Genomic DNA, 26,093 nt, shown 5'->3' with positions numbered 1-26,093 from the left:
CTTCTGGCAGCTCATTCCATATACGCACCAGGCTTTGCATGAAAAGGTTGCCCCTAAGGTCTCTTAAATCTTTCTCCTCTTATCCTAAACCTATGCCCTCTAGTTCTGAATTCTCCCAACTCAGGGAAAAGATCTTGTCTATTTACCCTATCCATGCCCCTCATGATTTTATAAACCTCTATAAGGTCACCCCTCAGCCTCTGACACTCCAAGGAAAACGGCCCAAGTCTATTCAGCCTCTCCCCATAGCTCAAACCACATACAATGGGTCAGTTCCTTGGATGCTGCCTGACCTGCTATGCTTGTCTGGCGCCACATTTTCTGACTAAAATGGAAATGTGACGCCACCATTTAAAAAGGGTGGTAGACAAAAGATGGAGAATTATAGATGGGTTAGCTTAGCTTCTGTAGATGGGAAGATGCTTGAGTTTATTATCAAGGAAGGAATAGCAAGGCATCTAGATAGTAACTGTCCCATTGGGCAGATGCAGCATGGGTTCATGAAGGGCAGGTCATGCTGAGCTAATCTTTTGGAATTCTATGAAGACATTACAAACACGGTGAAAAATGGGAACCCTGTAGATGTGGTGTATCTAGATTTCCAAAAGGCCTTTGATAAGTGCTGCACAAAAGGCTGCTGCATAAGATAAAGATGGATGGCATTACAGGTGAAGTATTAACATGGATAGAGAATGGGTTGATTAACAGGAGGTTTTTAACAAGGGTTTCTAGAATTCACATAACTGGTGATAACTGATTATTCTATTGTGGACCCCTGCTGGGGCTGCTTGAACAGTGACTGGATAGACAGTGCTTTAGTATCAGAATCAGTTGAGAGACAAGATCCCTAAATGGAATAGATGCCTAGCTGATAACTTCTATTTCTGAAAAACCCTTTTTAATCAGTTCAGCAGGAGAAATACTTCTTCCTCTGAAAGAGTGACTGAAGCAATTTCTCGACACTGCATTTCCTGAGCAAGCTGTGTGTTCCAAGGCTACTGAGGCAAACTACAGATGCATAGAGACTTCATCTCTCAGGCCAGACCATCAGCAATATAATTTGGGAAATTCTACTTGTTATCCTTGAAGGCCACAAAGCCTTTTTTTTGTTTATAAATGGAATCGTTGAAGAGAAAAATCCATTTTAATTTTGTTTTCCTCTAGTATTTGTGCACATTGTTTTGGTTTTGCATTAATTAAAGGAATAAACATTTTTATTGCCATATGACTGACTGTGTATGCTGACCAGTTATTGTATCTTCAATGGCTAACTTCAGTTTTGATAATAACACATGAATTTTGTACTCAAAGAAACATGATTGACAGATCTTTTCACTTCAAACCTGCTATAGGTAATGTATTTCATTGGTCAACTCAGTAACAGGGAAAATATTTTATGAGGTGACGTGTGATGTTGTGAGAACAGCAACAGTGCACCCCCTTCTGAAGTGGGGAGGTCAATCGACCCAAAAAAATTGACTTTGCTTTCTCTCCACAGCTGCTGCCAGACCTGCTGAGATTTTCCAGCAATTTCTGGTTGTGTTTCTGATTTCCAGCATCCACAGTTCTTGGAGTTTTTTTTGTTTAGTGCTTTCCTCCAGCCTTTGTCACAACGCAAATCATACTCTTATTTCTTCTGCGCTTATATACACTGACATGAGAAGAATAATGAGCTTTCACTGAGGACAAAAGAGAAAATTTCCAAGTCATTACCTCATCATCAATTTTCATCTGAAATTCTTCTTCATTCTCCTCCTCTGGTGCAAAGAATGATTTTTCACCATAGCCAGCATCCTGCAAGTCGTGAAAATAAGTCAATATGCACTACTAAAGAACCAACTCCTAATGAAAACTAGCTTCATTGGTAAATCTAATGGCTATTTTCAAACAGGTATCTCTGTTAACTCTAAAATCCAAAACCTTTTCATTGAAGCAAAGTGCTGTACCTGGGTGCCCTGGCCTGTACACATCAAAACTTATGTTCCAGCTAACTGAAACTGAGTTATGAAGGATATGTAAGCATTCCTAAAAAATAATACCCATCCCACTCTGAAATCAGCGTACACTCCATTTAAGTGCACCAACATGACCAGGAACAGCTTGTGCACATATAAATAGCAAAGATCTTAAGTCCATTTGAATCATAGCAACTTGTGCAGACCCATCACTGTGTCCAGTAGGTGGAAAGTAAAGTGCAATTGTATTACCTTTAAAATTTTCTTAATGTAAACAAATTACAAACAAGCTTAATTTATACTTGCAGAATAAATTTCAAAAATGCTGACTTCAATTAGTTGCAAGTTGGTTTCTTTTAAATCTAACTGATATTCATGCAATAAACGTCTCCAATAAGACCATTCATCTTTGACAATCATTGACATTATCATGATTGAACTGAATCACTGTTAACACCCTGGTGCTCACCACTAATCACAAACAGAAATCAACTGGCCATATGGATACTGTGGCTGCAAGAACAGGCGAAAGGGTGAAAATTTAGGTAAGTAACTCACTCCCTGATTCACTACATACAAGTCACAAGTCAGGTGCGTGATGGAATATTTGCCATTTGCCTGGCGAAGTATAACTGTAATAAAATTCAAGAAACTGAATGCCATTCAAAGTCACCAGTTGATTGCCACACACCATCCAACATCTTAAATGTTCACTCCCTACACCACTGACACATGCAAGATATACTACTGCAATTCACTAAGGCTTCTTTGAAAGCACATTCCAAATTCCAACCCAAACCATTTAGAAGGACAAGGGCTGCAAACATGGGAAGACCACCATCTACAAGCTCTCCTTCAATCCAAGCATCATCCTGTCTTGGGACTATATTGTAGCACCCAGAGAGCTACTCAATTTCCTACCTAACACCAATTTAAGTGCACATACACAGTAGTTCAAGCAGTTGGCTTACTGCCACATTCTCAAGGCCAATTAAGCATAGATGACAAATGCTCATCTTGCTCGGGGATTCCCACATCTCATGAAAGAAGGTATCGTAGAAAAAGAAAATAAATGTTCTTATTGTACTGCATTTGGAGGTGAACAGATACAAAAGCTGTGTCTAAGGCCAGAAAACAAAATAACAAAAATTAGATTCAAGCCAAATGAATCCAACTACTTCAGTAACTTTAAGCTTTGCAGTGACAAATCTACAGCTGATTCATAGATTTTTGTGCTATTGCAACTTTAACCAAACACTCATGAAGCTTGAGCACAAACCAGAACTGGAATATTCAGCTCAGCACAAATCCTTGACACTTGTCATCTTGACACATATAGCCTTCGGTGTTTTTCAATTAAAATGGTGATTTAAACACTACCTCAGAGATCAAATGGAAGGACCAGTTTTCAATTAATCCAAAAACCCAACCCACATCACCAATCTCAATTCCAAAATCAGAATTTACCCAAAATGCAAACCTCACAGCTGCTGGTCCTCAAATTAGAATGCATGTTTGTTGTGATCCATCAAAGCAACAAGAAGTACACCAGAAGCAGGAACGTAAACGTGCTACAGCATGGCTTAAGACTTTCCTCACATTCAGTTTGGCACAATGTTAAATGAACTACGCCAGTGCAAACTTTGTTCACTGCACAAATGGACTCTTAACAAAAATTAGAGCAAGTAATGTAAAAGGTATCGTTTAGTCTGCTTTAGGATAATTTTGAATTTTATTCTACGAACAGTGCACAAAACATTGCAAACACTATTAAATTTGCAATATAATCTGGTAATGCTTCAACTTCTAAAGGCACCTACACTGGAATTTTATTAAGAATACTCACCTTTAAACGCTGCTCTGCTGCTAACATACTGTAATATGCACAGCACTGCTCTGGAGAGACCATGGCTCGAATCTCTTCCTCTGTGGGCAATCTGAAGTCTGGTTTTAGCACCCACCAGTTTGAGTCCATTCCTTTAAAGACAGGTTAAACAGACATAGTTAGCATGTACAAGCAAGGTGGGCATTGTATGTTTCTGTGCTGATATATCAAAGTCCTATACATATTATATGAAGTTACAGGACACTGCAGTAACAAGACAGAAAGTTTCACATTTCTGAATAATATGACAAATTTGCATTGCTTTACAGCATTAATAGAATACTGAAGTCATAAAAGTGGATTGCTCATCACTGTCCAGTGAGTATATCATATTAAAGCTGTACCTGTTCGTTTGAAATCTGCACACAGTTTTAATCGCTTTCTTATGCTGCTCTCAGAGTGGGAAGGAAATGCTTTCTTTATGTCTTCCATGCGAATTCTGCGTGGACGATCCTTACTTTTCCAGAAAAGACGATAAATAAATACCTACAGAAAAATAAATATTGTAGTATATATTGGATGCAGAATGAGCAAATACGAGTTGAGTGTGTGTGAAGATTTTTAACTATCAATATCTTTCTAAAATTCTACAATTCATAGTTAATTGGAATTTACTGTGGAAATAAAGTCGAGTAAATAAAATTAAGTAGTTAAAATAAAGTAAATATATTTCTTCCAGGATTAGACATGGATAAATAAACTTGATTGGTGAAGCAGCTGTTAAATTAATCAGCTAACCAATCCATTTGGCTTTCACAGTTTTAACTTCAGAAAGTCTGGGTGATGCTAGCATAGGGAGCTCTGATTGTAAGTAACAAATGACAAACAAGATCAAAACATAGAATCATATTTAAAAGGTAGAGTTAAGAGCATTCCATCTGAATACATGCAGCATTTGCACAGGGTTGATCATTTGAAGACACAAGTTGAGGTACCTTCATCTTTGCCATTACAGAAACAATGTTACTGCAAGATTAAGAAACAAAAATTCAAGGATATTCATCATTTGTAAAAGTTGCTGAAAAAGTAAAAGGAGGAATGAGATCAATACATTAGTGAGAGAACACAAGGAGGATCAAGGCACAGAATTAGTTTGAATGAACGATGAAGCAAAGGGCAGCAAATATTGGTGGAAGCTCTTTACAGGCCACCAAACTTTAGTGGTGATCTTAGGTACAGCAAAACCTGGAAATTAGAGATGAACGTGCCATACCTTAATAATGGACTTTAATTTACATATAGACTAGGTAAACCTAATCAGCACTAATGCTACGAAGGGCGAGTTCATAAAGTGGGTACAAAGATGAGTTTCTGCAGCAGTACACTGAAAAACCAAATAGACATTGTGCTATTTTAGATTTAGTTTTAAATATGAAAAAAGAAAGGGCGGTGGTATAGTGGCAATATATAAGCTTGAACCTCACTGTGGTAGATGGTGAAATTTGAGTTTAATATAAATCTGCAATAAAAAGTTAGCCTAATGGCAATCATGTAACCGCTGTTGATGGTTTTTGAAAATCTGTCTAGTTCACGAACGCCCTTTACAGATTCTAGTATCCCCATTTAGTTGGGCCTGCATTTGACTCTAGATCCACAGCAATAAAAAAACAAAGTACCACTAATGTTGGAGATCTGAAACAGAAACAAAATGGAGAACTCATGGTCTGGCAGCATCTGTGGTGAGTGAAACATATATGACTCTTTAATTCTGTGCAATCAAATTCTGTGATGTGGTGTAGCTTGATTTTCAGCAGGTTTTTGCTAAGGTTGCAGACAGGAGGTTAGTAAACAAAAATTACAGAACAGGATTGGTCGTGTTCTACTAATATTGCTTGAGAATTGGTTAACAAACTGAAAGCAAATTAGGAATAAATTATTCATTCTCAGAATGGCAGGTTGTTACTAGTTAATATAAGGATTAATGTGAGGGCACAGCTGTTCAGAATGTACTTTTATGATCGGGATGTGGAGACTAATTGTGATATTTCTCAATTTGCTGATGACACCAAACTAAGTGAGAATGTAAATTCAGAGAAAGATGCAAGGAGGCTTTAAGCAGATTTTGACAGACTAAGTGACAGACTAGGCAAGAACATGCAAATGGAATATGATGTGAACAAGTGTAAAGTCATTCACTTTGGTGGAAAAAACTGAAAGATAGATTATTTATTAAAAGGTCCCAAGAGACCGATACCTTGGTCATGAGCACTAAAAGCTTGCACGTAGATACAGCAAGCAATTACGAAGATAAATTGTACGTTGGCCTTCATTACAAGAGGATTTCAGCACAGAAGTAAAGATGCATTATTAAAGTCGTATAGAGCCTTGATGAGACCACACCTGGAATACTGTGTATCGTTTGGGTCTCCCTATCTACGGAAGGATATACTTGCCAGAGAGGGTGTGCAACAGAGGTTCACCAGAATAAGGACTGTTTTATGAATAAAGAATGAGAAAACTGGATCTTTTATGCATCAAAATTCTAAAGAATGAGAGATAATGTTATTGAAGCCGACAACATTTTTGCAGGGCATGACAGGATAGGTGTGGATAGGATGCTTCCTCTGGCTGGTGAGTCAAGAACGAGGAGATGTCACTTCAGAATAAAGCACATGCCATTTAAGGCTGAGATGAAGAGAAATTGTTTCACTCAGAAGGTGGTGAACCTTTGGAATTTTCGATCCCAGATATGTGGAAGCTCAATCATTAAACAGGATCAAGACAGAAATCAATAGATCAAGGGATATGGAGATAGTGTGGTAAAGTGCATTAAGGTAATCATCAGCCATGATTTAATTAAATGGTAGAGGCTAGTCCTGCTCCTATAGTTCTAACTAGGACATGACATTAAACTGAATAAAGTGTGTTAATTTAAAATTAACTTGGCCATTAACAGTACACATACCTGAAGAAAGTCTCGCACATGCGTGTTAGCACGCTTTGAGTTTGGACCAGGAACTTCATAGAGTGGACATTGCTGGCCTACAACAAAAATATCAACCAGTTCTCTGATATGGTATCCTTGACGAGTTCGAATTATCAGAAAATCGGTTTCTGGCATCTTATGTAGATATATCGGACAGCGAAAGAGGTTGTTTTCAAATGCCTGTTAAGAAAGGAAGCACTTCACCAAAAGCTTAAGCTCTTTTCTCTATTTATATTTCAGAGACTTTTCCTTCTTAGACTTGTTTAATTTGAAGCCAAAACAAAATGCATCAAAAGGAGATCATCAACGGTAAACCAAGAAAACAGAGTTAAGTCAGATAGGTGAGGTACCAAATTCAAGATTTTAAAAGCATTTTAGAGCGCAGAACATGCAACTGTTCAAGGAAACAATTCACTATCATTTTCTCAACACCAACTAGGGCTAGTCAATAATGTTGATTGAAGTCAATAACACCCACATCCCTTTGACGAAGAAGAAATATTAAAGAGCCCTCAGAATTACTCTGAAGTGCAGGGGTGTCAGTCAGAACTAGGACTTATGTAAAACAAAAGCCTGGTTATGCACAACACTACAGAAAGCAAGGTTTAGAGGGTCAATGTCTTACAACTCCCTTACTTTGGTGATGTCTTTTTCATCTTATACAAAGGATGAACAAATGAGAAAAACATAGATATTAAAAGCAAAGGAAACACCAAACTAAAGCCCACATCTTTCTCCCTTCTGGGTGATTAGTTTGTTGCAAACATTAATATTTACTGTATCATTTAAAACGATTCTGCCTGCATGATCATTACTGGTTGAATGTAGGTTTCATCCACTCACTGCTCTTCCTAGTTTTCAACATTTCTGTTCCCTAAAGCCCTTTATACTTAACTAACATACAAAAAACATTGATTTAACCGATTTGCATTTGATTTGAGCAGATATATTAACCAAAATGAATTAACTAACTACTTCCTAGCACACAGAACTGCAGCACAGCACTTTTTCCCAAATCCTCCACTTAAATCCTTAAAAAATAGCTTCCAAATGTAGATGTACACTCTCTCCATGCAAATAGCCTAAGACGAACGACTGCACTGAGCTGTCTCCATGACTGGAGGCAAACCTATGAACTAAAGCATTCGTGATAAAGAAAAACTTTGTCAGTCCTCCTTTTAACTTCTTGCCCACAATCAAAACACAGGTCCTACCTGCAATAACTGCCCTGGATGTAAGGATCCAAGGAATGGCGATGTGTGGCAATAAACAGTCTCACCATATTTACAGTCTGGTGCACCGGGATCCTTGCCTGGTTTCTGTAATAGAATTTTTGAAATCCAAATTAATGGCACATGACCCTAGAACCGTGATTTCAAACACTCAAATATTTAAATATAAATTGAAGTATAAATTGTCACACTTACTCAAAGATCAACTTTCTTGCACACTTATTTGATTCATGGTTATTTAGCAATCATAGAATTGATCGGCTTAATACTTAATTGCAGTTCTAAAAATCTTCACTCTAAAATATTTGTTTGAAATAAGTCTAACTCACCCTCTTGTAATAGTTTTTGATTTTTGTTGCCATGCCAACTTGCATCATAAGTGGTGGATATTCTTCACTGTACTCAGCGAGAATAAGGTCACCATCTTTACCTGTCAGATCCTGAGGAGTTCGCATAAAGAACATTTCTCCACCACCAGATGCTTGACGTTCCTGTTCACGCATCTAAGAGTAAAAATATATGTGGGTCATCACCGAGTCGACTCTACAGAAAAACCATTGTACTGTACAAATACTCACAATATACAAGAGCATAGTATTGTGAAGAAGGGAGTGGGACTACCTGAATTGCTCCTGCAGAGAAATCCATTGATTCAAGTGGAAACAAAGTGCCTTCTTTTACACTGTAATAATTCCATGATTCAACTGATAGACAGCCGAGGGTGATCGGCTGGAACAAGAGCAATAAAAGTGCAATACTACAAGAATGACATGAGTGGCAGAGTTTTGCTAGTTTTAGAACTTGCGTACAACAATCTTTACAAAATTTTGGTTGGAGAGATCTAGTTTGCAGGCAACAAAGATATAGATGAATAATTCAAAGGGGCAGAGGCACTTCAGTCTGAATACAGATCAGTGACGGTAGCAGATAGATAGGATACATATTTCCACTTCAGTTAAAATTCAAACAACACAACGATGTTCTTCCATCACAGGAATCATTTTGAACAAAAAGCTAAGAATTGAACTACCATTGAAGGCAGCACCATGCAGTTTCCAATCAAGAACAGAGTGGTTTCAGTTTTACCAGTGCTTATCCATCACTTGATACCAGATAAGCATTCAATTGACATCAAAATCAAAAATGAGCACTGAAAGATAAAGTTAGGTGTAGAGAAATGTATAAGATTACAGATGGGTGTCATAAAGATAAGGAATAATGAGCATACCAGAGGTAACCATGAGAGGGGTGAGGAATGAGGTAATTTCAGGCTGTGTTCTGGCTATGTTAGGACTGGTGTGAGTAGAACCATTTAAGAGTAATCTCTAAAAAGTGTATCACAGAGGAACACAGATGCAGAACAGCTATCGACACTCACAGAAATGAAGACATCATAAGTCCTTGCACCTGAAACCAGACATGGGTTGAAATAGACATGCAAAGGAGGATTGGAGAACTTCTAAAATTCTTCTCACTCTCCAACATGATCTTGGAGTAGATTTGGCTGCTGAGAAAGGAGATGATGCTAGTTGAGCTGTTCAATTCAATCTTAATTGTGGCATTTGCTCAAAACTGCAAGTGCGAGGGTGCAGAGAAGGGAATTGCAAAAGGAAATTGATACGGATTAAGAAATCAAAAGATGAAACCCAGGAAGCTACTTCACGAGATTTAAAGAGGCAAAAATATCTCTAGAGTTGAGAAGTAACTGAGGAAAAGTTGAAGGTTAGAGGTGCAGGAGCAGTGGTTACATTCAAGCAAGAAAATGACAAGTACCTGTACATGTCTCAGATGATGTGTTTTGATGATTGATAATCTAATAAATAGTCAAAACCTCAGGCATGGAAAGATATGATAGCCATTGCAATATAAGAATGAATGGGAACTAGATATTGCAAGTTGAAATGACAAAACTTGAATTCACTTTGCAAAGTTGCCAAACTAATAGAAAAATAAAACTCTCATGTTTACTGCCCTGTGCACCTCAATGAAAACTTAGAAGAACAGGATGTGATAGTGCAAGATGGAGAGACTCAAATGAAGGAACCGAAGAGAAATGCTATAACAGGCATTTATAGAAGATAGCAATGAGAATTGCATTATTATTGTGGCAATTTGGACAAAGAATACGAAGGGACCAGAAGCTGAACATAGCAGGTTCAATGGGAGGGCCGCAGTCAACATCAGTAGATCAGATTTCAATAAGGCTGAGTTATCAACAGATTCTCTGAAATGTGAATGATACAAAGTTGTTAATGTCAAGGCAAAGACATCTGGGTGGTAGGGCAATCTGGACTGATTTGATGTCAAAAGGGCAAAGGTCGGAAGTGAAGAGCAGCTGAAGATTAAAGACCTTTAATCCAGCAGAAAGGAGGGAATTGAATTCTTTTTTGCTGCTCCAATAAAACCATAAGTCTTTTGATGGACATAGCAGTGAATACCTAATTTGGAGCAGGAGGTCGTCATAGGCTCATCCAGCAGATATCTCAACATGGGGTGTTAGCAGGAAATGACTGAATTCAAACACTGAGGGAAATACTGCACAAAATGTTATATTGGTGATGGTGTGGCGAGGAAGGAGGAAACGTGGTATGGCCCTGAAATCAACAACGAGAGATGGGAGACGAAGTCAAAGAGAACAACCAATCAGAAGTGCTGGGGACAAACACAGAAAATGCTGAGAAATCACTTCTGGAGAATTTTCAACCATGCGCGAAACATGAACTGCTTTTCTCACCACAAATGCTACCAGACCAATTGAGTTTCTCCAACTTTGTGTCTGTGTTTGTTTCAGATTTCCAGCATACGACGATAAGAAATTGATACGGGAGTAGGCCGATCAGCCCCTCAAGCCTCCTCTGCTATTCAATAGGATCATAGCTAATTTGACATTCCTCAAGTCCACTTTCCTGCATTTTCCTCATAACCCTTGATTCCTTTCCTGATCAAGAATCTCCCTATTGCAGCCTTAAATATACATAAGCACTCTGCTCCCACAGCTCTCTGTCGGAGGGAGTTCCAAAGACTCTCAACTCTCTCTGAGAAGGGGTAAGATTAAGGAATCTTGGATGACAAGAACAAAGGAGCTTCTCGTCAAAAGGAAGAAGGCAGCTTACGTAAGGTGGAGGAAGCAAGGATCTAGCACAGCTTTAGAGGATTACAGGCTTGTGAGAAAAGAGCTCAGAAATAGACTGAGGAGAGGGCACAAAAAAGGCTTGGCAGGAAAGATTAGGGAGAACCCAAAGGCATTTTACTCATACGTGAGGAATAAGAGAATGATTAGGGAGAAGGTAGGGCCAATCAGGGATGGCAGAGGGTACTTGTTCGTGCAGTCTCAACAGATAGGGGAAGCCCTAAATGAGATTTTGGCTTTGATTTTTACCAAGGAAAGGGATCTTGTTGTGATTGAAAATTTTGAGGAGCTGGGATACAGGCTTGACCAGATCAAGATTGCCGAAGTTGATGTGCTGGAAATTTGGACAACATTAAGACTGATAAGTCTCCAGGGCAAGACCAGATTTATCCGAGGCTGCTCCAGGAAGTGAGAAAGGAGGTTGCTAAGCCACTGGCGAGGATATTTGCCTCCTCACTCTCCACTGGAGTTGTACCGGAGGATTGGAAGGAGGCGAATGTTGTTCCCCTTTTCAAGAAGGGTAATAAGGAAATCCCTGGCAATTACAGACCAGTCAGTCTTACGTCTGTGGTCAGCAAAGTTTTGGAAAGAATTCGGAGGGATAGGAGTTATGACTATTTGGCAAAGCATAGTGTGATTAAAGGCAGTCAGTATGGCTTTGTGAGGGGCAGGTCATGCCTCACAAATCTTATTGAGTTCTTTGAAGAGGTGACAAGACAGGTCGACGAAGGTCGAGCGGTGAATGTGGTGTATATGGACTTCAGCGAGGCATTTGATAAGGTTCCCCATGGTAGGCTCATTCATAAAGTCAGGAAGTATGGAATACAGGGAGATTTGGCTATCTGGATTCAGAATTGGATGGCTGACAGAAGGCAGAGAGTGGCTGTAAATGGAAAGTATTCTGCCTGGAAGTCAGTGTTGAGTGGCGTCCCACAGGGCTCTGTTCTTGGGCCTCTGCTCTGTGTAGTTTTTATAAATGACTTGGATGAGGAAATCAAGGGGTGGGTTAGTAAATTTGCAGATGACGCAAAGGTTGGAGGTGCCGTCGATAGTATCGAGGGCTACTGCAGGCTGCAGCACGATATAGACAGGATGCAGAGCTGGGCTGAGAAATGGCAGATGGAGTTCAACCTGGATAAATGCAAAGTGTACATAAGAGTCTTTTGTTCAGTGACAGCTGGCTGCCAGAGTGAGTGAAGGATGGTGCATTGCTGGTCCAGCCAAATTCTGTTTTTCAGCACTTATACAGTCATAGAGATGTACGACAATAGAAACAGACCCTTCGGTCCAACCTGTCCATGCCGACTAGATATCCTAACCCAATCTAGTCCCACCTGCCAGCACCCGGCCCAAATATCCATCCAAATGTCTCTCAAATGTTGTAATTGTACCAGCCTCCACCACTTCCTCTGGCAGCTCATTCCATACACGTACCACTCTCTTTGTGAAGAAGTTGCCCCGTCGGTCTCTTTTATATCTTTCCCCTCTCACCCTAAACCTATGCCCTCTAGTTCTGGACTCCCCCAACCCAGGGAAAAGACTTTGTCTATTTACCCTATCCATGCCCCTCATAATTTTGTAAACCTCTATAAGGTTACCCCTCAGCCTCTGACGCTCCAGGGAAAACAGCTCCAGCCTGTTCAGCCTCTCCCTATAGGTCAAATCCTCCAACCCTGGCAACATCCTTGTAAATCTTTTCTGAACCCTTTCAAGTTTCACAACACTTTTCCGATAAGCAGACCAGAATTCCAACAGTGGCTTTGTTCGAGACCAGGAGCCTTCAAATGGACTTTCATAAACTTTGTCTTTTATTTACTTTTATAACTTCTGATTTTATCATGACTTCTGTCATTAATATATGCACCATGGTAGCGTGACTTAGAACACTTTTTATTGTGTTTATCATGTAAAAATACAGATGATAATAAATTCTAAACAGGTTGGTACTTAATTCATGAGAGTTCAGAAGAATAATAGGTGATCACATTGGAGCATGTAGAATTCTTAAGTGGCTTGACGGGGTAAATGCAGAGAGGATGTCTCCCCTTTTGGGAGAGTCTAGGAGCAGATGGCATAGTCTCAGGACAAAGACTCACTTTAAGACTGAGATGAGGAGGAATTTCTTCTCTAAGAACATAGAACATAGAAGGTACAGCACAAATCAGGCCCTTTAGCCCACAGTGGCCTAACCAATGTCCTGTACAGCCACAACATGACCTCCCAACTCCTGTACTCAACACTCTGACCAATAAAAGAAAGCATACTAAACACCTTCTTCACTATCCTACTCCACCTGCCACTTCTCAGCCCATTGGCCCATCTGGTCAAGATGCTGTTGTAATCTAAGGTCATCCTCTTCGCTGTCCACTACACCTCCAATTTTGGTGTCTGAACGTTGCTCTTGCAAACAGTTTATTTTAAATGACTGTTCTTGCAAAACACTCTGTTTTACTTTGAAATGCTAGTTCAATAGCCATGGAAGAACTTGATAGTCAGTTCTTGCAATGCAGTAATGGGCTACCTGGAACTAAATCGGGTTGCACAAGTGAACTGATTTCAGGTAGTCATTCCAAAAAGATATAAGACCATAAGACATAGGAGTGGAACTAAGGCCATTCAGCCCATTGAGTCCACTCCTCCCATTCAATCATGGCTGATGGTATTTCAACGCCAATTACCCGCACTCGCTCCATATCCCTTAATTCCTTGCGAGATTAAGAATTTATCAATCTCTGCCTTGAAGACATTTAACGTCCCAACCTCCAGTGCGCTCCATGTCAATAAATTCCACAGGCCCACCACTAGCTGGCTGAGGAAATGTATCCTCATATCCGTTCTAAATTGACCCCCTCTAATTTTAAGGCTGTGCCCACTGGTCCTGGTATCCCCGCCTGATGGAAAGAAAATTCCCAGCATTCAACCTTTCTAAGACATGCATTATCTCGCAAGTTTTTATTAGGTCTCCTCTCAAACTTCTCAACTGTAATGAATACAATCCCAGGATCCTCAGCCCTTCATCAGACATTAGGCCTACCATTCCAGGGATCATCTGTGTGAATCTCCGCGGGACACGGTGCAGTGCCAGTATGTCCTTCCTGAGGTGTGTGGCCCAAAACTGGACACAGTATTCTAAATCAAGCCTAACCAGAGCTTTATAAAGTCTCAGTAGCACACCGCTGCTTTTGCATTCCAACCCTCGAGGTAAATGATAACATTACATTTGCTTTCTTCATCACAGACTCAACCTGCAAGTCAATCTTTAGAGAATCCTGGACTAGCACTTCCAGATCCCTTTGTACTTTGGCTTTATGAATTTTCTCACCATTTAGAAAATAGTCCATGCCTGTATTCTTTTTTCAAGTGCAAGGCCTCGCATTTGCTCACATTGAATTTCATCAACTATTTCTTAGACCACTCTCCTAAACTGTCTAAATCTTTCTGCAGCCTCCCCACCTCCTCAGAACTAACTGCCTGTCCACCTAATTTCGTATCACCGGCAAACTTCGCCAGAATGCCCCCAATCCCTTCATCCAGATCATTAATATATAAAGTGAACATCTGTGGCCCCAACACTGAACCCTGCGGGACACCACTTGTCACTAGCTGCCATTCCGAAAAAGAACCTTTTACCCCAACTCTCTGCCTTCTGTCAGACAGTCAATCCTCAATCCATGCCAATAGCTCATCTCAAACACCATGGGCCCTCAACTTACTCAGCAGCCTCCTGTGAGGCACCTTATCAAAGGCCTTTTGGAAGTCTTGGTAGATAACATCCACTGGATTTCCTTAGTCTAACCTACTTGTTATCTCTTCAAAGAATTCTAAACAGGTTTGTCAGGCACGACCTCGTCTTACTAAATCCATGCTAACTTGTTCTAATCTGACCCTGCATTTCCAAGAATTTAGCGATGGATTCTAGAAGTTTACCTACAAGTAAGGTTAGGCTAATTGGCCTATAATTTTCCACCTTTTGTCTTGATCCTTTCTTGAACAAGGGGGTCACAGCAGCGATTTTCCAATCATCTGGGACTTTCCCTGACTCCAGTGATTTTTGAAAGATTACAACCAACGCCTCCGCTATGTCTTCAGCCACCGCCCTCAGAACTCTAGGATGTATCCCATCTGGGCCAGGAGATTTATCAATTTTTAGACCTTTTAGCTTTTCTAGCACTTTCTCTTTTGCAAACGCTACCATACTCAACTCTGCCCCTTGACTCTCTTTAATTGTTGGGATAATACTCATGTCTTCCACTGTGAAGACTGATGCAAAGTATATATTAAGCTCTTCAGCTATTTCTTTATCTCCCATCACTAGCCTTCCTGCATCAATTTAGAGTGGCCCAAATTCTACTTTTGCCTCTCGTTTGTTTCTTATGTATTGAAAGAAACTTTTACTATCATTTCGAATATTACTGGTTAGTTTACCTTCATATTTTATCCACTCCTTCCTTATTTCTCTCTTTGTTATCCTCTGTTTGTTTTTGAAGTCTTCCCAATCTTCTGATTTCCCAGTCCTCTTGGCCACTTTATAGGCTCTCTCTTTTTCTAGCATACATTTCCTGACTTCTTTTGTCAGCCATGGCTGTGTAATTCTCCCCCCACCCCCCCAGGTAACCTTTCTTTCCTTTGGGATGAACCTCTGCGAGGTAACTTTGTGTAATGGTAACTGTGTCCTCCATTACACCCAGAAGATCCTGCCATTGTTGCTCTGTCTTCCCCACTAGGCTCTGCTTCCAGTCAATTTTCGCCAGTTCTTCTCTCATGCCCTTGTAATTACCTTTAGTTAACTGTAACACCATTACATCCAATTTGCTTTGTCTCTTTCAAACTGCAGACTGAACTCTACCATATTATTATCGCAGCCTCCTAAATGTTCCCTTACTTTAAGATCTTTTATAAAGTCTGGCACATTGCATAGCGCTAAGTCCATAATTGCCTTCTCCCTTGTGGACACCATCACAAGCTGTTCCAAAATACCATCCTATAAGCATTCCATGAATTCCCTTTCCTTGCATCCACCGACAACATTATTCACCCAGTCCATTTGCATATTGAAGTACCCCATGATCACCGTGACCTTGCCTTTCTGACCTGGCCTATCTATTTCCTAGTACATCTTGTGCCCCTGGTCCTGACCACTGCTGGGGGGCTCTGTACATAACTCCCATTATGGTTTTCTTTGCCTTTGTGGTTCGTCAACTCCATTCACACAGACTCCACATCATCCGATTCTATGTCATTCAGTGTCATAGATTTAATTTCATTCTTAACTATCAAGGCAACCCCACCCCCTCTGCCCACCTCCCTATCTTTTCCTAAGCTGTAAATCCTTGGATGTTTGATTCCCAGTCCTGAACCCCTTGCAACCACGTCTGTTAATTCATCTACTTTGTTACGAATACTATGAACATTCATGTAAAGCACCTTAATGCTAATTTTCTTATCCTCATGATTTCCATCACCTCTAGTAATATGTCCTAAGTTATCCTTCCTTTTTGCTTCATTCCTCTTCTGCCTCGAACTTAAACCCTGCACACACACTAATCTGTTGCTTATCATTCGACGTGACTCCATACTCCTGTTGCTTTCCCTTTCCGTTCCCCCCGACTCACAAGGCCTAGTAACCACATCAGAAGGGTTCTCTTCTGGTGTAGTACCTACCCCTGGACCAAGAAAGCCAGGTTCCAGTCCCACCTGCTGCAGAGTTGTGTAATAACATTTCTGCGCAGATTGATTAGAAAACACTGACAGACATCACAGTAAAATCCGTTTGAGCTCCAGAGCTGCATTTAATTTAAAATCTGTTTCACCTGAAATAATGGCACTACATTTCTGGACATCAGGAACACTGACTTACGATTAAATAAGCAATTAACCAAGCCTACTTTTGCATCATCCAGTCAATTTACACAAATATTCAAATTGAACAATTCAACTGGTTCTTTTGGTTTTTAATTCAACTGGTTTGGTGCTTCAGCAAGATTTCAAAGAAAGAAATTAGAATTCCAGTTTGAGACTGAGAAACTACAAAGGATGGATACAAAATTACTTTTCTAATTAGTAAAGATGATTGGATTGTCATTTGGAAGCCATTGCCCATTTTATCATCTCATGTTACTTATTCACATAACATCCCTATTTTTCATAGTAGCAATGGCACTTATAAGTGGACAAATAACTAAAAAAGTTTGAAATTAGTTGCTCACTTCCCACATCTTCAGTAAATAAACGCAATAATTCAGACTCCTGCAAAACGCATCAACAAAAACATTTGTTTTTAACAGGTGTACAAGATGAATTTGTGAAATCTGTGAAACCATAAAGATTCTGAATACAGTTAAATGCCAGTGATAGATCAATTCATTCTCCTCAAAATATTTGCCAAAGTTAACCAAATCTTTGCATAAATCATATAATTTTTGGAAATAAACTCTTTTTAAAAAAAGCTGTTCCTGGGAGGAGAACCTCAGAAGCAACAAGACCAACAACAAGATTTACAATAATAATATACACACTATGCATGACTAAAAGCGATCTTTACCTTGGCTTTTTTCTTGATATGTTTCAGTAGTGGGTACACAGAATGAGGTCCTGGCTGTGACAATGCACCAAAAGAATATTTCTTCAGTGTTGGTCGGTGGAATTGCCTGAGTTTCATTGGTCCCATATGAGTTGGAAAGAATGGTTGTCGAAGTTCCACAGCAGGAATGGAATGCTGGAACAGAAACAGTCAAAGTAATTAAAAATAAACACAATCCCAAATTACACTCCACACACACTACTCAGCGATTACAGATAGACTCAGAAATAAAATTAGTCTGAAAAATACCTATCATCAATGTATATCTGTTCTTTCTAAAAGACTATCCAAAATAGGCAGATAATTAGGTACTTACCTCCCATTTCAAACATATGTTTCTCTCCAAGATCCTTGATTCATCTTTTATTTCCACTATCACAGGGATACTTATGAAAATAATGAAATGAGGACAGTGTCTCTCAATTTCTGCACTAAGCAACCTTTCAAATTCAGTATTTTAATCTTCACTTAGTACCCCTTGATCACTGCTCACCCATACTACACAAACCTCTCCCCGCATTAGAACTCCCCCACCCATATTCACAGCCACCTCTCCAACCTCACCATTCTGCATTCTTGCACAGAGAAAGCTAGCTCTGACAATGTAAATTTATCTACTCATTTCCAACATAATCACCTGCTGGTTCTGAAGAAAACTGGACTTGAAACATTAACTCTATATACCACTTTCCACCAATGCGGCCACACCCACTGAGTTTCTCAGTACTTGGTATATTTCACATTTCCAGAAATCACAGTATTTTGCTTTTATACCTCACATACCCTGGGAAGATTTCCCCTAATTTACTTAAAACTGGCCCTTTCAATATTTCAACTGCTCAGCCTTTGGCATACCATTGGCTGCAGAACCTGTGGAAGCACTGATCTGCAGTTCCCTTCTCTTACCTCCACCGAAATGAACTTATCCTAAGCAAACTTTCCTCACAGCATAGGTTCCCCATTTACTCCCTCAAGTCCAAGGAGATTAAATTTGATGTATTTAGTGTAAAATTGGTTTGATCGTTCATCATTAGATCTAACTGGATTTCACACACTTCACTGAAATACTCCATTACTCCAGAGTTATCTGGAGTAAAGATAACATCCAGCACTTCTTTCGACTTGAATAGCTCTCTCCTTCTCATCCTAACCATTAACATGTGCAAAGTGTTCATGGATATCATCATCGTCAGATTCAGAAAATTCATTTGGCTGTCTTTCCCATATTCTTCTCTGATTCACTTTGTCCTTGCAAACTGACACCTCATCTCTAATGTCTTTCCTCCTCAAATAGCCTTCAGAAATGCCAAACTCCCACATCTGCAGACATCATTTCTAAAACTTACTTGATGAATCTCTGCAATCAGATTTCCATCTGTCACATCATTACTTCTAAAGAGTGTCCAAGGATCCAGCTTGACCACCACCTCTTTCTCATCTATATTTTTCATTTGGCGCTCCTCAGATATAGGGCCAGCTTCCAACTCTATATACAAGATTCCCACCTTAGTCATTTCTCTTAACTTTATGTTCCAATTCCTCCATAGCGCTGTAACTTTCTCAATCCCAAAAAACACCCAGTAATGAGCATCCTGTCTCCCACCATGGAGCTCAAATAACATGTTCAGTGCATTACTACTACTATTATTTGCCGAGGACCCTAGTTCTAGACTTCCCTCCTAGACTCTTTTACAGTACTTCTTAAACAAACCTATTTGTCAATACATTAGTCTCCTTTCATAGTTCCTTTTAACTCTCATTCAGCATTTATTTCTTTTTGATTGTGCAAGTGAAACATTTGGGACATCTTTCTATATTAAACGTGCTTATATATATGCACATTTTTATTCTTGTTCGGTGTAAACTGACCTGTCCCAGTGCCTTATCAGCTTCCCTCTCTTCAAATGTTTTAGTTTTCCACATTGTTCCATACTATTACCCAGCTATCTTATTTGTTAGATAAACAATAACCCCAAATTCTTCTTTTGTGACGAGTGGTGAACTCATTTGAAGATTCTGCTTTAGCTGATCTTCTACAAACTCTTGGTCTTGAGAAAATAGAAATCATAGAAGTTACAACACAAAAGGAGACCATTCAGTCCATCACCCCATGTCAATGCTAGTTCTTCAATGGAAACTACCTACTCTAATCTCATTTTCCTATTCTTATCCCAAAGCACATACTGTTCCTTTTTAAATACATAGAAAATTTACTTAATAAAACTTCCAAGCATCACAAGTCCATTACTGATTGAAGTATGAAGAAGCACAAACTGTTTTATATTTAGGGATCCTTTCCCCACAATAGTAAATATTCTTGCCTCCTCGCACACTGCCCCATGGTGAACTGCTCAAACCATGTAAAACAATGGCAAGTTCTACCTATGCTTAATCTTCTTTCTTATGTTCCTCTCAAAACATCTCACATTCAGCAATTCATCCTTCTCCATTCCCCAGTTACAGTCCTCAGTATTTACCCATTGCTGAGATTTCTTCTCAACCCTCTTCCACTAGACTCTTCATCCTTGTTGATTTCAACTTAGATCTAAACTGCCCCGCTCTCCTCAAATTTTCTTTCGCCTAAATGCTCTAAGTCGTATCCGCTTCATTCACCTTACTACGTTACACAACCTCTATATCTCAGAGATCTTAATCATTAATGAAGTTCTCTCACCACCACTTCATCTCTTTTGCCACTTGCATTACCCTGCATTTCTCCACTCCCATTAGCATCATTTTCTATTCTTGGAAAAATCTCTCTTCTAGCTCACCCACATGCTTACTCTAAAACTCCCAATTTTCTCTTGTCTGAACTTAAATATATGAGACCATCTCTGCTCCTGCTCCTTCAGCTTTGTTTTCGATGTCTCTAACTTCAGCAAATCACTCACCATTTTCCACTCCTTCCACTTTCCCTAATATAGAACCTGGTTGGCTATTTTAGATCGAAAGGTGACAAATTCAGAGACATAAGGCACATGACTTATTTTTGATATTCATTAATCAAAGTAAACTTGAATAGCTCTTCTCAGTTAGGGTTAAGTGATGGCCTGGTGGTATTATTGCTGGACTAATAATCCAGAAATCCAAGTAATGCTCGAGGGTCTGATTCTCACCATGACAGATGATGGAATTTGATTTTTAATTCAACAGAATTTGGGAATTAAAATTAATGATGACTTTGAAACCATTGTCAATTGTCATAAATACTGATCTGGTTTACAAATATTCTTTAGGAAAGCAAAGTGCCTTCCTTATGTGGTCTGGCCTACATGCAACTCCCAACACTCAGCAATGTGGGTAATTCTTAAATGGTTTAATTCTAAAATGGTTTAGAAAACCATTCACAGCTGTATCAACCACAAGAAAGGAAAAAAAAGAGAATGAAACTATTTTGACTACTTGACACCAACTAAGGCACAGGAAATGACAATGATAACTATGCAAAGTCCTTCTTATGACCATCGGAGTGCTAGTGCCAAACTTTGGAGAGCTTTCTCACACAACAGGCAAATAATACTTGATATAATCATACTTACTGAATCATACCATATTATACACAGTGTTCCAAATGTCAGTAATGAGGTGGCAGCACAATGTTATACAGTCAAGAGGGATCTGCCCTAAGAGTCCTCAACATTGACACCACCCTATAATAAGTCTCACAGCATCAGGCCAAACATGGACAAGGAAACCTCTCGCTGACTATCACATATTTCCCCACTGCAGCTTACTTCATAATGTTGAATACCACTAGAAGGAAGCACTGAGGGTAGCAAAATGTACTCTGGGTGGGGGACTTTAATGTCTGCCACAAACAGTGACTTGGCAACACGATTACTGACCAGTCTAGTCAAGTCTCAAAGGACATCATTGATAGGCTGGTTCTGAAGCAAGTGGGGAGAAACCAACAAGGAGGAAAAATATACTTGACCTCATCCTCACCAAACTGCCTGCTGCAGGTGCAACTGTCCATGGCATTAATAGTAAAACTGACCATTTCTCAGTCCTTGTGGAGATGAAGTGTTGAGAATACTTGCTGAGAATGGTATTCTCAACTTGAGAGTACAAGTTGAGAATACAATCTAATGTGTTGTGAGGCACTACGAGGTTAAATGGGATCATTTTCAAACAGATTTAGCGACTCAAAAACTGGGCATCCATAAGATTGCTGAGGGTCATCAGTAGCAGGAGAATTGTACTCCAACACAACCTGCAACCTCCTGGCCCAGCATAGCCCTCACTCAATCCGTACCATCAAGTCTGGTTCAACGGAGAGTGAAGGAGGCATGCCAGGAGCAACACCAGGTTTACCTAAAAGCTAGCAGCAAATGATAGACGGAGCTAAGCAATCCCACAACCAACAGAGCAGATCTAAATAAAACAAAAGCGTAAGAACTACATAGGCTAGAGATCAGAAACAAAAACAGAATTTAGTGGAAAAATCAGCAAGTCTGGCAGCATCTATGGAGAGAAATCTGGAATTGGAAAAGTTCAATTTCACTTTTACATTCCCCCCTGCTCTCACCTTCACCTGGTCCATCTCTGACTCCTCCCTTCCCTCCCTCGACATCTGTTTCATTTCCAGGGATAAGCTGGCCACCATATCCAATACAAACCTAAGACTCCCAAAGTTACTTTAACTATAGATCCTGCTTCCTGAAAAGACTCCAATCCATTCTCCCAGGTACTCCATCACTGTCGCATCCATTCTCATGATGCCAACTTTGACAAGGGGCCTTTGAAATGTTCACCTTCTCTCTCAATCAATATAGTTGCCAGGGCCCTCAGCCAGGTCCAACCCACCTTCTGCACTTTGGCTCTCGCTCCCTCTCTTCCCTCCCTACAGCAGTGATAGGGTTCCCCTTGTCCTCACCTATCATTCCATCAGTATCCATATCTCTAGGATCATTAGCTGCTATTTCCACCATGTCCGGGGGGTGACACCACCAGACACATTCCCCTCCCCTACGATGTCGGCATTCCACTGAGACCATTTCCTCCAGGACACCCTGGTCCACTCTACCTTCGCTCCCAACAGTCCTACGGCACAAACCCCACCAAGATGTAATACCTGTTCATTCACTTCCTCCCTCATTATTTAAGGCCCACTGCAACCTCCAGGTGAAGCAGTGCTGTATTCACTGCTCACAATGTGGTCTGCTCTATCAGTAAAACGAAACACTTTGCAGAACACTTAGGTTCTGTCCACAAAAAGTACCCTGAGTCTTCAGTGTCTGGCATTTCAGTACGCCACCTTGTTCTCAGGCTTGCTGCAGTGCAACAGCAAAGCGCAGTGCAAGTGGAAGAACAGCATGTCATTTTCCACTTGGGAACTCTGTAGCTTTCTGGACTTCATATTGAGTTCATTGATATTGAATTTTCAGGCTTGAGCACCTCGCCCCTACTCTTTCCCCCCCCCCAACTCAGCCTTCTCATCACATGGGCACTACTGCGCAGAACTCATTGTCAGCTACTAATAGTCCCTGTTAGCAGCTATTCAATCCCCAGGATGACCTTATCCAAGTTCTTTATCTGTTCAGCGGCTTTTCTTTCTGATTGGGCTCTATGTCCACCTATCACTTACTCCTTCCCTTTCCTTGGCATAATTACTAACTTTTTCCTCACTAGCATCAGTTCTGAAGAAGGGTCATTGGACCCAAATGTTAACTCTGCTTTCTCTCCAGATACTGCCAGACCTGCTGAATTTTTCCAGCAATTTCTGTTTTTAGATCAGGCGTAAGCTCTGCAGTCCTGCTACATCAGGTAGAGAATGGTGGTGAGCAATTAAACAACTCACTGAAGGAGATAGCTCCATAAATATCCCCATCCTCAATGATGGAAGAGCCTAGCAGTGCTATTACAAAGCTAAAGCATTCACAGTAACCTTCAGCCAGACGTGCCTAGTGAAATGTCCACCTTGGCTTTGTCTAGTGGTCACCAGACACCAGTCTTCAAAGAATTTATTGACTCCACATATCAAGAAATGGCCAGAGGCAAGGGATACTGCAAAGGCTTTGGATTCTGATGACATTCCAGCAATCATACTGGTACCCCAGAACCTGTCGCACCCCTAGCCAAGTTCTTCCAATCCAGTTACTATACTGGCATTTATCCGACAAAATGGAAAATTGCCGAGGTACATCATGCATATAAACAGCAGAACACATGCAACCCAGTCAATAACAGTCTTCAGTCTACTGTTGACCATCAGTAAACTGATGGAAGCTGTCATTAAAAACTAGTGCTATCAGCATATACACTGCAGTAACCTGCTCAATGACACCTAGTTTGAATTCTGTGAGGGCACTCAATTTACAGCCTTGGTTCAAATGTGGACAATCTATCTGAATTTCAGACATGAGGTATGAGTGCAAGCTGTTAACATCAAGGAATCAGTGGGAATCGGGGCAAACATTTTGTTGATTGGTGTCATACCTGGCATATAGGAAGATGGTTGTATTTGTTGCCAGGCAGTCATCTCAGCTGCAGGAGTTCCTCAGGGTAGTGGCCTAGTCCAACTGTCTTCAGATGCTTCATCACTGACATTGCCTCCATCATAAATCAGAAGTGGGGATTTTTGCCGATGATTGCATAATGTTTAGCACCATTCATGACTTCTCAGAAATGAACAAGTTCAAATGCAAGAAGACCTGGATCAGATCCAGGCTTCAACTGTCAAGTGGCAGCCAGGCAATGACCATCTCCAATAAATGACAATCTAACATTTAGATTAGATTACTTACGATGTGGAAACAGGCCCTTCGGCCCAACAAGTCCACACTGACCCTCCAGGGTGCAACCAACCCAGACCCATTCCCCTAAATTTACCACTTCACCTAACATGGCCAATTCACCTGACCTGCACACCTTTGGACTGTGGGAGGAAACCGGAGCACCCGGAGGAAACCCACGCAGACACGGGGAGAATGTGCAAACTCCACACAGACAGTTGCCTGAGGCGGGAATGTGAGGCAGCAGTGCTAACCACTGTGCCACTGTGCTGCCTGTAAGGCACAGGACCAAGTTGTACTCAATAAGAATCTCAATCTCGAGAAGCTTGCTCAGAAAGCAAGGCATACACTTCACAAGCTCCAACTTAGCAACTTTGCATGATTAATGTCAAATTTTCTTTTAATTCTCTCATCTGTTTTGCTATCTTTCCAAAAGAACTGAAAAATTCCTCAGCATCACTTTCATCTAAATTTTGGAGGACTTGCACAGATTTAAAAACTTCTGACCATGTCTGGATTGGACTCCAATCTTTCCTTGTCAGAATGTTTGCTAAATTCAGAGGACTTTTGTTTAGTACCCTAACATTCAATGCCATGACTGTGACTGAATCTCCCCACTAGCAATATCCTTGGGGGTCACCATTGACCAGAAACTCAACTGGATTCACCACAGAAACACAGCAGCAACAAGAGCAGGTCAGAGGCTAGAAATATTGCAAGTAACTACCTTGTGACTCCACAAAGCCTGTTTCCAGGAATATATGGAATACTATCCACTTGTCTGGATGGGTGCAGCTCCAACAACACTCCAGAAGCTTGACACCATCCAGGACAAAGTACCCTCCTTGACTGGCTCTCCCTTGATCACCAATGCTCAATAGCAGCAGTGTGCATTAATCGACAAGATAACCTGAAGAAATTCACCAAAGATTTTTAGACAGCATCTTCCAAACCCACAACAACTGTCTTCCAGAAGTAGAAGGATAGCATATGACAAGGGACACATAGTAATACCGTTACCTGCAACTTCCTTTCCAAGGCAGTCATCATCCTGACTTGGAAGTATATCACCATTCCTTCACTGTCACTGGTCAAAATCCAGGAATTCCCTCCCCAAAGACATGTGGACTGCATGGTTCAAGAAGGCAGCTCACCACCACCACTGCTTTAAGGGCAATTAGGGACGGACAATAAATGCAGACCAGCTAGCGATGTCCACATCCCACGAGTGAATAACAAACAATATATCTAGGTCATTTGAATTAGACGGAGAGAGACAAAAATCTACACAGAAGGGAGATTGCACTGGAAGTCAATTATCTGACACCATTTTTGATAAATGAGGTTGAGAAGAGGACAGTGAAGCAAATCAGGTTGACATGTTTAGCTCATCTGTTCTAAGGATCTTGAGTTTAAATTTTAAATCTTAAATTGTGAAGGCATGAAGAAAAAAGAATTTATTTCATGTTTTGCAGACATATCTAGTGTGAATTCTTTAAGAGGTGACTGGAAGGTAATTCTGCATATTAACGACTTTTTAAACAAGGTTTCTTATAAATCACATAAATGGTATAACTGCTTGCTTTGTTGTAAACCTCTGCTGGGGCTAGCTTGGAGAATTTTGTGTTTTCATCTAGTTATGCTGGAGGAA

At 40.3% G+C, this 26,093-nt stretch overlaps 1 protein-coding gene across 5 annotated transcripts in view; it reads right to left on the bottom strand.

Moving 5' to 3' along the window:
* Positions 1-26,093, bottom strand: part of taf1 (TAF1 RNA polymerase II, TATA box binding protein (TBP)-associated factor) — a 172,676-nt gene that overhangs the window by 67,641 nt on the left and 78,942 nt on the right. For all 5 annotated transcript variants that reach the window (XM_072595164.1, XM_072595163.1, XM_072595165.1 and 2 more), the window contains 7 exons: positions 17,670-17,843; positions 8,328-8,501; positions 7,981-8,085; positions 6,746-6,946; positions 4,185-4,326; positions 3,802-3,932; positions 1,714-1,794 (listed from right to left, as the gene is read on the bottom strand). In XM_072595164.1, the coding sequence (XP_072451265.1) occupies positions 1,714-1,794; positions 3,802-3,932; positions 4,185-4,326; positions 6,746-6,946; positions 7,981-8,085; positions 8,328-8,501; positions 17,670-17,843 (1,008 nt within the window). The remainder of the gene's footprint in view (positions 1-1,713; positions 1,795-3,801; positions 3,933-4,184; positions 4,327-6,745; positions 6,947-7,980; positions 8,086-8,327; positions 8,502-17,669; positions 17,844-26,093) is intronic.

The sequence above is a fragment of the Chiloscyllium punctatum genome, chromosome 25, assembly GCF_047496795.1.
Source record: "Chiloscyllium punctatum isolate Juve2018m chromosome 25, sChiPun1.3, whole genome shotgun sequence".
Taxonomy (NCBI): domain Eukaryota; kingdom Metazoa; phylum Chordata; class Chondrichthyes; order Orectolobiformes; family Hemiscylliidae; genus Chiloscyllium; species Chiloscyllium punctatum.
This window is presented reverse-complemented; position numbering and strand designations above follow the sequence as displayed.